Here is a 16,392-nt window from a genome sequence, read left to right as displayed (position 1 = left end):
GATGGGTTTCTGTTTCATCTGCAAGTGGTAATTAAAGCCTTTAGGTCTGTTTGCATGAGAGCTTGTAAAAAAGAAAAAATATAAAGGAAAAAAGTTTGCCTTACTCAGTTCAGCATTTATTTAATTAGCTGGCTTCTTATCTGATGTTTATCATTGATCTGCATGCCACTCTTCAGTTGTTGTTGGTGGTGTCCTTACTGTGTTGGTGTTGTTGTTGAGGCATGAGAAAGTTATTGCTAGGCAGATGAGCGTGAGATGGGTTGCTTGGGCCATAGGCTTGATGAGACTTGGTAGGTCTTTAATAACCACCACCACTACCACCACCACCGGCACCACCACCACCACTACCACCACCATCATCACCATCATCACCATCATCACCATCATCACCATCATCACCATCATCACCAGAGACTCCAACTCTCCCGTTTTCGACGGGAGATCTCCCGCCGAAAGCCCATTTTTGCACAATCTCCCGTTCTCCCGTTTGAGATTTGATTTCTCCCGCCCTGGCTCTGTGTCTCCTGGTGGAAAGGATTTCTTACTTATTTCTATCGTATGTTGAAAAAAATAAGCCTTAGATAGCACCAGAGAACATCTAGAATCCTAGGAACTTCGCGCTTCGCACACATCAACTTGGAGTCTCCCGTTTGCTAGGGGTTTCGGGCGGGAGAATCTCCAGATCAGAAGGTGCTTGGGGTTGGAGTCTCTGCATCACCATCATCCTCATCATCCTCCATCATCCTCCATCATCATCATCATCATCATCATCATCATCATCATCATCATCATCATTATCATCATGATGTCAACCAGCTGCCACAAATCAACAGTAAGATAATATTTGCTCGAGAAGATTAAAATCTAGGCAATCTCTGTTTTCTTAGAATTATTATCAAATTAAAACAATCTGTGAAACTATCGATTCTCCACACATCCGTTTTGAAATAGGAGGCCGAGCTACTTGGTCTAGAGAGACAGGTTGAGAACGTAAAGTTTATGGAGTTCTTCAACAGCGCCACTTACGGCAAGAGAGTCTAGGTTGCATTGACGACAGCTGTAAACAATTTGTGAATTTACGGTATGAACTTCTGCGACTCCCTTCGGTGAATACATCGAGTAAACCTTACCTTCTATAAGTCAGTTGGTTCAGATATTCATCAAGCAGCACCTTGTAAGTTTGACCAGTTTTTATTCATTTGTGAATGTAGGTTTGCGATGTACAAAGTCGGATATTCACAGCGCATCCTACTTTTCTCGAAGTCGCGCAGTTGGTGGTCTTAGTCCCACGTACGTTTTCTAATGTTGCATTTTTACCTTTATATTATTGCCATTGCACACTGTCACACTCCCTCACAGTGTAATGTCGGTGAAGTGATTAGTCTAACTAGGGTCTGTGTATACACAGCCATGTTGCTTCGCACGTGCATGGCATCTGGACGTCTTGATCGGGCTGTTTATATTAATCTTGCACCATGAACTTTTTTTCCCCTTCAGTAGAAACCCGAACAATCTTGAGCCCCGTCTTCACAGATTCACATGATCACTGATGACCATGTCGTGATGATGGTTCTCCAGGTGTTCACTGGTGAAGAATCACCTGCTGGTTGCCATGAAATGGTACTGTTGGTAGCATTCCACAGATTCCATCAAAACACGGAGCAGAGTGAACGATGAGTACCAGAGCTACCAAGTCTCATGCATTCTGCGTGAGACTCAAGCGTTTAGGGTCTGTCTCACGATCTCACGCATGGCACCCATTTTTCTCACGCATCGGGTGAAGTCTGCAATTTGGGCCAAAAATAAGGAGCATGGCTCAAAGGATTAAAGTGATAGTTGCAATTGAAGGTATATTTCCCCTTTGTCTTTCAAAATTAGTAAAAAATAGTCACTTAAGTATGCACCAGATCGCATCATTAAGAGCTAATGATTTAAAAAAGCTCCCTACCATAGGAGGGGAGACATCCCCCTCATTAGCGCGCGCATGCCGAGATGCCGAGTCATGAAAATCTCACTCATAAAAGTTTTTTGAACTTGGCATCTGTGGAGTACACTTTTTTTATTTAAAGACAGAAAAATCCATCTGCCTGGGGAGGTCTTTTATCAAAGTTTTTTTGTCTTTATCGGGGATTCCGTGAAGCCAGATGCAGTCTTTGCGGAACATATCTTCCAGATGATGGAACAGGCCACCCTATGTTTTGTAGCCTGTTGAGAGGGGGCTTAGTTCAACTTATTAGTACTTGCTGTAATTGGTATAATAATTGGTAGATTAACCCATCTTCCAAGTGGAAGTTTTACGTAATTAGCTAGAGTAGGTGTACATGTAACCCCAGGGTGCATACTCCACAATGTTTGCACTGTGCACCTGTGGGAGCACTGTGGGGACCCCACAGATGATGTTTCATACATGTACCACTATTACCAGTAATATGAGTATGCCTGTGTTTCAGACCAAAATCTTCATAGACCAACTAGTCTAGGTAGACCCTATTTATTGTGCATATCTTCAGGTTCAAACAACTTACAGTATCTGCAAATTGATACAAAAACATTGTTAAGAATAATGGGGAATCAATAGCTGAAAAGAAAGTGACCTGTCTTGGTAAGAGTTTTTTTTTGTGTGTGTGTCTATTTTTTGTGAGCAAATGAATGTTCCCAATAACAATATTCTTAGATTTCAGAAAAAGATATTTCGCATGATGTTTATCAGAAATATTGTGCTTTTGTTTCTTAAAGTACATTCACATCCATTCCATATTCAAGTTGACATTATACAGTGTATCAGTAAAAATTTCATGAAAATTGAACAAAAAATGTGAGATATGAAATATCAAGATTTCACAAATTGTAAGAATGACCAGTAAAAACATGTTTATGAATTTAAGATACAAGTCACAGTCAGATGCTTTCATTACCTCTGAATTCTCCTTTATGCTTGCAGACAAATCTTTCTTGTGTTTCACTTTTTGACAAGAATAAAACTGTATTAAAAGAAAGTAAAACTTATCCTTCATAACAAGATCAAAATCCAATCAAAGTTCAAATAATATGGCAGTCAGGACTGTGTAACTTTGAGATGCACTTAGTTTCATGTAAATACAAATGAATAATTTATGGAGTGGTGACAAAATTTTGTGTCTAATATGCATAGAGTATGACCAATTATTGTATCTAATTCTATTCTGTATCATTTTATCAAACCGTGATTTCAGTGAAACTGTTACTGTTGCATTTGCTTGAATTAATCTTTGAACAGAGGATGAAACGTCCGTATCTCTCATATCACCCAAACAGGTTTCTTCTGAACATGGAACCTCCACAAGGTAGATAGCAGAGTGCGAGAGCAATTACTTGTCACCAATATGCCGGGCAAGAAAGGGAAGGGAAAAGGGAAAGGGAAGGGGAAGGGGAAGAAGAAATCCAAGAAGCCCAAAGGAATGATCGGAAATCCTGGCGACTACGTCAAGAGTCTGCAGAGGGTTTACATGAGCAACTGCCAAAACAGGAACTCTGTGGTCTGTCCGGGACTCAAGAAGTTTATGAAGGATTGCTATGAGGACAATCGGCTGATAGTCAAGGTAATCCCAGGATTTTGGTTGCTTTCCTTTTGAAAGTTTTATAGTAACCTTTGTCACTATATTTTATAGTTAATTGCAATTGAATAAACCATTTAAATGAAAAAGAAAATACAAATGCATGTATGCAAAATGGTAGGAATAGCATAGGCATATAGGAAAAAGGAAAAGAAAACAACAGCATACACATAAAGTTCAGTTGCAGTGCATCTATATATCCATTTCAAGTATGAAACAAAGGGCTGTTGTGGTAGGACTTTGAGAAAAGATAAGTTGTCTTTACATGTAAACGTGGCTGACCCATGCTCTAGATCTATCTATAGTCTGAAGAAATTTTTGTTGTTGTGCAATAGCAATACTGTTTTTAATAATTTCATATATGATGTGAGTGTAGAATGACAAGATACAAGTGATAGGTACAGGAGAATGTATCTGAGGCAAGGCGTTATTGAAATATAAGTTCCTTTATTAAAGTGATACATACCAATTTTTCTCTCTGTCTCGTATTCTTCAATCAGTTCATTCTAGAGCCCATCCCAGATTTTCAGGATCCAGACCTTTCCAATGTCAAGCTGGAACCACTCATTGCAGCCATCAGGTCAGAGAGGTATAAGTACATCAAGGAACTCCATGTGTGGGACATCCCCTTATCTCATGTCAACATTGCTGATCTGGTAATTACATTTACAACTGTACACTAAAATTGTTTTCAGCATCTTTTCTTCTTTCTTTTTTTTTTTTAAGGAATGGATACTTAGAATATTTCATGATCAGAGTTATCATTGATGTAGTTATGATATGTCCACAGAATATTTTGCCCTTAAGTTGATTGTGCTATTTTTAGATGATACAGTCAAACTCGGATACCTCGAATTCGTCGGGACTGAAGAAAATGGTTCGACGTACGCGAATTTCGAGGTACGCGTACGTCGAATTTTCTTCGACTTATCCAATGTTTATCGATGTTCGACGTTTATCGATGTTCAACATGGTGTCTGTTATAGTGCCTATTGATTATTTGCATGCTTGTCAATTTGAATTGAATCAACTTTTATATGAATGAATTGAGTGAAAATTGGAAATGAAATCAAAATTTCAGAAATAAAGATTTTGGTGGCCCGATCGCGCCACCAAAAAAAGAAAAAAGTCGGATGTTTGCCTTTACTTTTGAAAATGAACAGCGGTAACAATCGGCTACCTAAGATGCTAAAATAAAGGTCAGAGGTTTGCGTTTAATTGTGGAAATGAATGACGGTAATATTCGACTCGGTATGATACTAAAATAAATGTCGGATGTTTGCTCATACTTTTGGAAACGAATAACGATAAGACTCAGCTCCGTATGGTGCTAAAACTAATGTTAGATATTTGGTTTTGCGTTCGGAAATGAATAAGGATAACATTCGGCTCCGGAAGACGCTGAAATAAATGTCGAATTTTTGCTATGACGTTCGGAAATGAAAAACAATAACATTCAACTCCGTACGATGGTTAAATAAATGTCGGATGTTTCCTTATACTTTCGGAAGTAAATAGCAATAGCATTCGGCTCCGGAAGATGCTAAAATAGATGTCAGATGATCGTTTTTATGTTCGGAAGAAAATAGCAGTAATACTCTGCTCCATCATGTCCATATGATGCTAAAATAACTGTATGATGTTTGCTTTTAAATTTCGAAATGAATAACAGTAACATTCAGCTGCGTTTAATGGTAAAATTAATGTTTGATGTTTGCTTTGACGTTCGGAAAAGAGTAACAATAATATTCAACTCCTGACAATGATGAAATAAATGCTGGATGGTTGCTTTTACGCTCGAAACTAAATTGCAATAACATTTAGCTCCGGAAGATGCTAAAATAAATGTTGAATGTTTGCTTTGATGTTCTGAAGTGAATAACAATAATATTCAACTCCGTACGCTGATAAAATAAATGCCGGATGTGTGCTTTTACGTTCGAAAGTAAATGTCAATAGCATTCAGCTCCGGAAGATGCTAAAATACATGTCGAATGATTGCTTTTACGTTTGGCATATTTGGAAGTGAACAGCAGTAACATTCTGCCCCATACGATGATAAAAAAATATTGGATATTTGCTACGGTACATTTCGAAATATGTAAATATCACTAACATTCAGCTATACGTTTCATGGTCCAAAATGTCTGATGTCTGCCTTGACGTTCAAAAATGAAAAACAGTAACATTCGGCTCCGTGCGATGATAAAATAATTGTCAGATGATTCATTTCACTTTCGGAAGTGGACAGCAGTAACATTCGGCTCCGTTCGATAATGAAATAAATGTCGGATGTCTGAAATGAATAACGGTAATATTCTGCTCCGTACGATGCAAAAATAAATAACAGATTGTTGCTTTATCATTTGGAAATGATTAATGGTATTAATCCGCTCAGTTAGATGCTAAAACAAATAGCGGATGTTTGCTTTCACGTTTGGAAATGGATTAGGATAGTATTCAGCTCCGTAAGATTCTAAAATGAATGTCGGTTGTTTGCTTTTACATTTAAAAATGAATAACGGTAACTTTCGGCTTTTTACAATGCTAAAACAAATGTCGGATGCTAACAAATGTCAGCAAATCCTCCCATTTTCTCATTTCAAACGTAAGTTTTGACCTCAATATATGGGCATCAACTTTTATAATAATGTCTACACCTATTTGTCAAATCTTTAAACACAGAGTAAGATGATTGAATTTTCTATTCATTTGTTTTAGACATGGGCATCTGTATCACTTCAATAATGCTTAATATTAATTTGTCTATATTTAGTAGGACCGATTTAGTTTTTCTAATGTTTTTCCTGATTTTTTTTTTTTTTTGGTCACCAGATTTTACTTTCGACCACCAGAAAATAAAAATCAATGATATTGGTGGCCCGATAAAACTTAGTGCGGAGCCCTGTGTATTCTATTCTTCATTGTGATCGGCCTATACTTCCAGATTTTCATAATCGCATTGCTGGAAAAAAAAAGTTTCTGTGCTTGCGTTCTCGGAGAAGTAAACTTCGTGAAAGGCAAAAAAAAAAATAGTTTAAGAAAAGGCACTACGAGGGAGATTGATGTTTTGACAGTGGAGCGTGATTAATGGCAAAGATATAACTGTCAACGTAAGCAGGTGCGCCCCGACGGTTGAGAAATCTACGCGCACGGTATGACTGTCTCGATCAAAAATCAAAACACAGTGGTTAAAGAAAAGCAAATGATGAGGCAGCGCGTAGTGCTATCGTATAAAAGCACTCCATTGGCACGGGTGCTATGTGCATACCATGTACGTGTGTTGGTAGGTGTTGGGGATTTTCCTTGTCAGCTGTGTATCGGGTATTTCTTCTTGGGCGCGCGATTGTTCTGGTCTCAGAATATTTACAATCGAGTGTGGTGTGAAAACATTTGGACATGTCTTCGCTGTCCACGCGCGCTTAATCGGAGATGCTGAGTGATGTTTGCAATTTCGATTCGAGCAACATGCTGGGAAAAACAATAAGTTAATTAAGATCGGGACATTAGATTTCCCTTCGAGGTAACCGAACTTCGAGTTATCTTTTTCGAGCTACGCGAATTTTAATACACGGAAACTCCATAGGAACAATCGGGACTTTCATTTTGCCCCCGAGGTAAGTGATATTCGGCTTATCCGACGTCGAGGTATCCGAGTTTAACTGTATTTTCAATTTGTAATTAATGGGATTTAGAAGTACAATATATCACAGATTAACATATCTCATGGACAATATTATTTTCTCTCGTCCTCTCCTACCATACTGTTGATTTATTATCAGCTGAACTACATGCAGGAATCTCCAAAGGCAAACATGTTGTGGCTTTGGGCGGGGTGGTTATGATGTATGCTGATTGCATCTGCTTGAACTTGATTTTTCTTATATCACCTGCCACTCACAGAGAGAATGGGAGAGAGAGTTAAGGGGGAGAAAATGAAAAAAGAAAGACCAAATAGATATCTGGATAGATAGATAGATAGATGGATAGATAGATAGATAGATAGATAGATAAATAGATCTAGATTGATAGATAAAAAGATAGATAGATATAGATAGATAGATAGATAGATAGATAGATAGATAGATAAATAGACAAATAGATTTAGATTGATAGATAAAAAGAGATAGATAGATAGATAGATCGATAGATGCAAGTATAGAGATGTAAGTGGACTGAGATAGAAAAAGGGGAAATGAGGGAGAGAGAGATAGAGAAGGAGGAGTAAGTGCAAAATTTTTAGATAAAAGGTTAAGATATGATGAATTAATTTTTTTTCATACTTGTGCTAGAACAAACTTTGTGTGTATTTTTATATTGCCACATTTAAGTTAAACTCCAACCTCTCTTTAATACAGGCCCTGATGATGGAGAAAGGACCATACCCCATCAGTCGGATAGACCTGGTAGACTGCCAAGTTGAGCCATACGCTGTGGAGAGACTCATGAGGAATTGCGTCGGGTTCTCCACCCTCACCTCTCTCTGTCTGGACTACAATGAGTGAGTCGGCTGTGGTCTACACGCTGCCCTTCTTGATTTACACTAAAAATAGACATTTTGGGGGCATTTTGCACGACCAGAAACTTGTGCAAAAATAAAAACATACAAATATTTCTGTGTGTTATATGTACCACTATGTATTGTTTTGGTTCTGCAAAAGTAAAAACCTGCAAAATTCATTGTACTCATCAGAGCACAAAAAATAACTTATGCGAAAATGTCCACTTTTACTGCAGTATCATCCCTTTGGTAATGTCATGTCATTAGCACTTTTTATATGTTTTCAGAGATGCTAACTGTCACTTTTTTGCACTTTTTTTTTTTTTGCCAAATATACTGCAGGTTTCATGGAGAAAATACTTTTCCCCCCAAAATTGTACTACTACACATGTCTATTGCTGGAAAAACGCATTGTAAAAATACTCGTTTTCACCAAAACCATGCCTTTTCAGCCCTCAAAATACTTTGATACTGTTTACAAGGTTGATATCACACATAATCACAATCTACTTAAGCTTAGCTAACTTACCTCTGCATTTTTTTATTATTCAAGCAGGAACAGTGTGATCAGATTCATTTGTTGCAACTGTAAATGTTAAGTTTCTTGATTTGATAAAATTTTGCTTCAATTCTAGAACTTTGGGACCTCCTTATATGAAAAGTTGCTCTTGATTGTAAGCAAAAGAAAATGCAAGAGGTAATGAATAGCATAGGCCTACTGTCTGATGCTGTTATGCTTTTATAGATACTATACTGCCAAAAATATCACCCGAAACAAATTAAAACTGAGCAAATCAAATTATACAAGGAAAAGCAACAAATAAGACTGGATTTTTATTTTAGGTGTATCCATATGTTTACTGAAAGTAAAAGTAATTAATTGAAAACTAGAAATGTCCACGTACATTGCATTTTAATTTCATGAATTTTGCGACAGCTAAGACTTGCGAAATTACAATGCATGCAGCAGTTCTTGTCTACACATATGTATAGAATGCCAATGGCAATCTGGGAAAATTTCATTCAGCGAAAAAGGTCGTCAGCTCCAATTCATTAAAATTTCATATGTATCATGAAAAGGACGGTCAGCTCGATTTCGCGAAAATTTCATGCCACAAAAACATTTTGCTATACAGTACCACAAGTTCACTGTACTCTTCTCTCTTTCTTTCATCCCATGTCTCTAACCCCAGCATTGGAGACCAAGGGTGCATTGGACTCTGTAAGGGTCTCATCAAGAATGAAACCATGCTCAGCCTCAGTTTGTGCTACTGTGACTTGGGCGTCGAGAGCGGGACGGCCCTTGGAGGTGTGATGTCCACCACAGCGGTCAGGTTGGTAGTCCAGCAACAAGCTGAATGTGGGAGCTGAGGCCTACACTTTACAAACATGGCAGATGACATTGATTTTATGTGCCACAGCAATAAACAAGATATAAGTCCATATGTATGCTGAGTTGCTTTTGCTGGATAGGAGCTCTTTGTACCGACACTTTAAAACTATAGTAAACACCACTGACATAACCAGGGCCTCAAAACTGCTTTCACAAGAAACCATTGAAAACCTCATGACTTCGCACAGGGCTGTGTGAATACTTGTCTTGAAATATTATTATCATTATGTGTCTTTTTTTGTGGTGTTATGAATGACACTTTAAATTGTGCTTATATTAAGATCCATTTTGTGAAAGGTTTATGCCTTGGAAAGGAAAACTATTCTAGGTGAGGATTTCTCCTCCGTCATTAAGAGAGTAAAGGAAAACACAAAATCACAAATTGATGTGTGATACAAAGATAAATGTGTGACCAAAAAACACATTGCCATTCTCCGATATCACTTGTCTTTATTCATCTTCATCAATGGGAACAAAACTCTCTACTGTGTGATCATCCAGAGAGCTGTACATCAATGGAAATAATTTGGAGGCGGAGGGCGTGTCCGAGTTGATCCGGCTTGCCGTGGATCATGCTGAAGGGGAGAGCTATGAGAGAGCAGAAACTGCTAGGAGGCTGGCTGAAGAGGAGGCCCAGAAAATGCTTGAAGGTACTGCAAGCTTTCATTGTATTCTCTGGTCCAAGTCAGTCGCATCTGAAAACGATGGAAGAGTTTAAAGCTTGCGGCCGTTATCTTTACTAATATTTTAAGATTAGATTATTTGCCATCTTTTCTCACAGACACAACATTTTGTGTGAAGCCATTTTTATTCAGATAAAAGAAAAAAATCTTTATGGTAAGATCAAAAGTTGGGAATTCTGCAAGGATCAAAAGCTGTGGTCCATTTTCACTCCTTTTTTGCACCATTGACTCGCTTTTATTGGTTGAACAGTTTTCAGGAGCTTTTCGTCTGTATGAAGTAAGGATGCATTACTTTCAAATAATATTCCATTGGAGGGAGGAAGAAGGGGTAAATTTTACTTCTCTTTCTGCAGTTTGTGTTATTTTGCTCGCTTACTTGTTTTTTTCTGCTCTAGAAAAGGAGAGAGGACGTGTTAAGACTGCTTTATCCGACTCTGAGCCGAAGGAGAAACCAGCATCGGCCAAGAGTTCTGCAGGAGGAAAGAAGAAAAAGAAAAAGGGTGAGAAATTCTTTATTTTCTATTTTCCAAATTATCTATATTTATTCTTGACATAAAAAGAAGAAGGAAGTATTAAAATCCTGCTAAAAAACTATCATTCCGTACAACACACAGATTTGCTGATAAATGCATTGTGGCATCATTCATTATCCATTTAGAGGTAATAGTGTTTTCAAAATGCTCTGGAGTAAACAACCCTGTTTGCACAGGGCAGGCTTTGTACAGGGTGTCTATTTGCGGGCGGGTGCAATTTCATTCATTGATGACCAGGCCCAATCAGGTGTCACTTCCCATAACACTTGTGAGTAACTCCTGCTTGTGTTCTAAATCGAGACTAAGCACCCATGATGCTCATTAGCTGTTTTATTGATGATTGAAAGTGCCCCTGCCAGAAATAGGCACCCTGCCGCAAACAGAGTTTTTTACTCTAGTGCATTGCTATCTTGAGATTTGACTCAAAAGTCGTATTTACACACGCAGGAGAGGTAATGTCCTGGTTCCAGAGGAGTGCTTTTGGAACACCCCAAAGTGTACCGTACCATACTGTTCTGCCAAAAGTGGACCACTTCTTGATGTACTCCAAAAGCGTACTGTGTCGTACTCCGCCAGGGAGCACTTGAACGCAGAGTGGTCCAAAAATGTACTGTACCAGCTGTTGACATGTGAAGAACGAGTGTAACACACACTATGCCATAACAGCAAGAGTTGATTTGCTTTGTTAGGGACGCCTTTATGTAGCATAAGTGCACAAAGTGAATGTCTTGGTTGCTTCAAAATGTGTATATCCTCTTTGACTCAAGTCTGAAAATAACCCATGAGGTATGCTATTCTCCACAGAGTGGAGTGCTCGAACGCTCCCAACATACGTGTATATGGCACAGTACCATAATGTTGTACGGATTAGTTTGCTTTTGAGTGCTTGAACATTGCCTTGGTCACAAACAAAGAAGAGACAAATTAATGGTACAGGAACAGGAACACAGTGGAAAGATTAAAAGGAAGCAATCACAGCATCTCCCTTGGTATTTTACCCTTGTGGCTTCCAGGAAAGAAGAAGAAGAAATCCAAGGAACCACCAGGGCCCCCTCCCAAGGGCCCACTCATCTACAAGCTTCATGTGGCTGATAATGGAATAGATATGTATGGAAAAGGATCCACGTATGCACCCATTGTTGCCATGAGGCTGTTCCGCACGTAAGTCACCCAGAACAAAAAGCTCACCTATAGTCATTTAGAATTCCTCTTGAGTGTTCCTTTCATTAGACTTCAAACAAAATGCAAACAAACAAACACACAAACAAACAAACAAAAACAAAAAACAAACAAACAGAACTCATAGATACTAGCATCCCCTCTGCCCTTTGAAAAAAAAGTAACATTGTGTTGATGAATATATGGTATCTTTGCATGATATACAGACTTTCGATGTAGCAGACTTATGAGGAACAGCACTATATCTACAGTTTGTTGTATTAGAGTTTGAAAAGCAATAAAGTTAATGAATAAAGAAACCTTGAACTCTAGGGTGAGAAAAATGAATTTGTTATGAGACATTGATAGTCAACTGAATCATGTATTCATACTCTTAACAAAGTTGGATTGTCCTTTCATGCAGAATAAAATCCTGCATGATTCTCATGTAAAGAAGACTTTTGTGTTTTATGTTTTTAATCTAATTTCAAGTACAAAATGTAAATAATGAAATAAGAAGTAAGAACATCATTTGCACAATAGACTGAAATAAGTTGAGTCTTGTTTTTGTTCAAGTGTTCCAAGCTCCATAGTTACAGGGACACGGTATCTTACTCAGAATCAGTCAAAATTTGTGTCCTTTGAAATGTAAAGTGATTTCTTTGAGAGCAAAGGAATTATTTACATCAGTCTGAAATATAATGTATACATTGGTACTACCCACCCATCTCTGTTCAAGGAAAGGTTGAGAATGATTGCTGTCAAGAAGAAATTATGACATTTTCAAACAAAATGTTTAAGTGATATCTGTATTCATGGATTATAGAAGTGACTTTTATTTTGCCTTTTTGAAGATGAGTTGAATTGCTTAAAGAGCCATCAGTGCAACCCATCCATGTAGATCAATATCAGCAGATTTGCTTTGGTATTTCTTTCTATTTTACTTCTGTTCCCATTCACTCACCCCCACAGGCTAATAGAAAATTCCTCTTGCCTGCAAGAGCTAGATCTAGATGACAATCTCATTGGAGATTTAGGGGGACGAGAGCTGATGGAGGGACTCAAAGCCAGGAAAGAAGCAGGCCTGGACGGGATGAAGGTATCTGTCACACACAGAATGAATGGAGAAACCTTCGCAGATATCATGAAGCTTGGAGCAGGTCTGAAAAAGAAGAAGAAAAAGAAAGGCAGAGGGAAGAAGGTAATGATAATTTATTTCAAGCTGATTACATTTTGTCCTCTCTCTCTCTCTTTCTCTCTCTCTCTCTCTGTGCTTGTAGGAAAGAATTCCTGCATGTTACTGACACCTAGCTGCTATGGTGACCACCTGTTTATTGAGACCACCCCTTATGTTTCCCTTCAGAGCTGTGGACATATTAACAAAACTCTTTTCAAAGACCACTCACCAGAGAAGACTTCCTTTTTGTGTTGCCCATGGATGGTCTTTACAAACTGTCTTACCATATATATTTTTTTGTTTGTATGTCTGAGTTGTAGTACCATGTATTGTGAATACTGCCTAATTATCAACAATTGAACAGGTGTACAGAATGAAACAGAATCACATTTGGAAAAAACAAAAACAGAAAGATGGGTGTTCATTAATTCATGTGGTTATCAAGTGATTTATTATAATGCGGCACGCTTGATTTACAAGGACTCCTAGGCTCTGTTTCATGAAGCTGTTCGTAAAGTAGCGCATGACTTTATGAACGACTGGAATATGAAGTGCCAAAATGTGTGCCCGTCTTTTTTTTTTCCGTACCTTTTTAACAAAATATGACTGTATGTCAATATTTCATCTACATTGGGGCAAAAATACACTTTCAACTATAAGCATGTGTTAAATGTAAGAATAATCGTTATCATCTGCAAATCTCAACTGCAGCTATTGAAATTAACAATGATTAGGTAACCCACTTGGCTTGCCATATATTTAAGTCATTTGTAAAGTCGTGCATATAACTTTGTGAATGGCTTTATGAAACAGAAACCTGATCTCCATTCTAAACAACAGCTGGCACAAATGAAACATGCGTGGGTGAAATTGTTTACAAATTTAGCTGCAGTGTCTATTATCGTTTAACAAGAGCCATTATTTGGTAGACATGCGACCGGTAAGTATATTTTCTATCAATTTAACACTTGGACTTGGACATAATGATATATGGTCGCTGGGGCGATAAGACCTCGTATCTACAAAATGTCTAATGTTCAGGAGAGCCAAAAAACATGGCGGCCAAAGCACTTTGACGAATGGGATAGCCTTTCCTTTGGCATGCCAGGGTGACTTTATTTTTGGAGTAAAAAAGTACAGTTGGGATTTGGACAGGACATCACTTAAGCCATTATTTGACCAATAATCCAAAAAAGTCATTTTCACCAAATTGCAGATACAAGGTCTAATCACCCCAGCGACGATATGTGCTTGACAAATTTCTTTCTACCCTTAATTGTGAAATTACCTCTTCCTTAATATCATATTCATATCTCTGTAGTTATGTTTACCTGTCTGATAGTCTCACAATGATATTTTTAAAGATGTTTTGGTTATTTTTGTTTTCATTTTGTTTTCAGTATGCTAGTCAAGCAAAACTTCATTTACACTAGCTAAATTGACTATTAGGAATAAAACCTAGCTAGCTTGCCTTTACAAGAGTCTATATCACCTAAATTATTCTGCCACCGAGTCCCACTGCTTTGTAATGAACTCACTTGACCATCATTTTCCATATTCAAACTCTCCAGAAAAAGAAGTGATCTGAATGAAATGAGACTACGGCAAAGCAGTGCTGTCTCAAAGGAACATTCATTGAAGGAGTGTGCAGGGCGACTGCTACCAACGTTTCCATATGGGTGCTATGTATGTCAACCTGTGTGCAACATCCCCTGCCCAGCGTGTGGTGGTTGTAACTACGCCAGCACAGCGTCTGATGCTACTGGTATCAAAAGCTCTGATTTCTAGTGGTGCATCTTCTGGTATTATGCAAAGAATTAGGCCATGTTGACCAAGCAATACGTTATATGAAATGAGTTTAAGAAAGTGGCCAATTAAGCTAGAGCTGAAATGAGTCACATACAACAATATGCTCTCTTTATATTTTCATTATAGCATTACTGCACTGCGTGTTATCCCATGGCAGATTATCACTTGCTGTGTATATATGAAACTATGTCGTATCTAGCTGTGTGCACGATGCAAGAACCCAAACAATTGCTTTGATTCACACGCCTGTCTGCACAGCTGATTGAAGAGCGGCCCCATTGTATCAAAATCTGACTGTTACCAGCTGATATTATAGTTCATATATCCATTTTATAAAACAAATAATGCAGGTTTAAGGTCATGATGTTAATAGAGATGTAGCACACTTTTGGGTACTCACAATGTCGTGCTACATGCACTTGGCTGCACCTCGTGTATGTTGCAGCATTGCAAGTACCCTCGAGTGCACTGCATCTCCACTAATGCACTTTCACCTGTGCATTATTTGTACAGTGCATTCCTGTTACAACGAACGTGGTTATAACAAAATTCTGGTTACAATAAAATAAAAATTCAGGCTGTAGCATTATCAGCCCTATGTTTTTTATTGTTGATTTGTTCAGTTATAACGAAATTTCGATATAGTGTCAGAAAACTGCTGGTCCAGAGGGCTTCGTTATTACGGGAGTCCACTGTATACTATAGCATTTTTACTATTAGTCATGTGATTTAAAAAGCTGTGATTAAGCACATTTGTGTGATGTTTAGCTGTTATTCAATATCAAATGAAGCACATGCATGGTTCCAGTGATAGAATACATTTAACTTCCCCAAGGTGAAAAACAAACTTAGCTGGAAGCATGTTTGCATTGTGCATAACTTTGCAACAGCAAGGTGGTGTAATAGTGATATACACAGTTGACAGTACTCTGATGTTTATGTTGTTTTTGATATAAATTATGACAGTTGTGAAGTCTGTATTATTATGTACTTTGAATGTAGTCAAATAATAGAAGTTGTAAAAATTATCTGTACGAAGGGATGACAGTTGCTTGTCTTCCATGTGGATGTATATGTAACTGGCATTCAAAATCAAAGCTGAAATACTTTTCCCACCTGTAAAACGCCTTACATTTCTTCCATTCAACCAAATTTGATCTTATGATTAGCTTTTTACATCAGGGTTTCAGCACAAAGAACAAATCTTAGTTTGTTTAACGACTTATCATCTGCCTTTTACATGTCTAATCCATTGTGTTTTCATTGTCTCTTGGGTCCAAGATATATATTTCGTTGACTCATCATGGCTTATAACTACTTACTATGCAAATCAATGTCTTTCTTGTAAATTTTTTTGTATCATGGTGTAGACGTTCTCTAAATCTGCCATGGTTAGTTGGGGTATGAAGACTTTGTGTTAGATATTTAATGACATCCTTTTAATATTGGAGTATGGTACAATGTATTATCATGGTAATAAGATACTATTGTACATGTACATGTACTTGTAGTTGCATAGACAGTCATTTGTGATTTTGTACAACT

General features: G+C 37.8%; 1 protein-coding gene across 1 annotated transcript; it reads left to right on the top strand.

Moving 5' to 3' along the window:
• Positions 1–1,057: 1,057 nt before the first annotated feature.
• Positions 1,058–14,621, top strand: LOC139745379 (uncharacterized). Its single transcript, XM_071655773.1, has 10 exons — positions 1,058–1,174; positions 3,295–3,578; positions 4,094–4,249; positions 7,952–8,094; positions 9,288–9,428; positions 9,989–10,137; positions 10,566–10,670; positions 11,717–11,864; positions 12,834–13,062; positions 14,610–14,621. The coding sequence occupies exons 2-10, from the start codon at positions 3,363–3,365 to the stop codon at positions 14,619–14,621; spliced, it is 1,299 nt and encodes a 432-aa protein (XP_071511874.1). The 5' UTR covers positions 1,058–1,174; positions 3,295–3,362.
• The last annotated feature ends 1,771 nt before the right edge of the window (positions 14,622–16,392 follow it).

The sequence above is a fragment of the Diadema antillarum genome, unplaced genomic scaffold (genome assembly GCF_040938485.1).
Source record: "Diadema antillarum isolate AM-2024a unplaced genomic scaffold, OU_Dant_1.0 seq00001260_RagTag, whole genome shotgun sequence".
Taxonomy (NCBI): Eukaryota; Metazoa; Echinodermata; class Echinoidea; order Diadematoida; family Diadematidae; genus Diadema; species Diadema antillarum.
The sequence above is the reverse complement of the archived record's forward strand: the minus strand, read 5'-3'. Positions and strand labels throughout refer to the sequence as shown.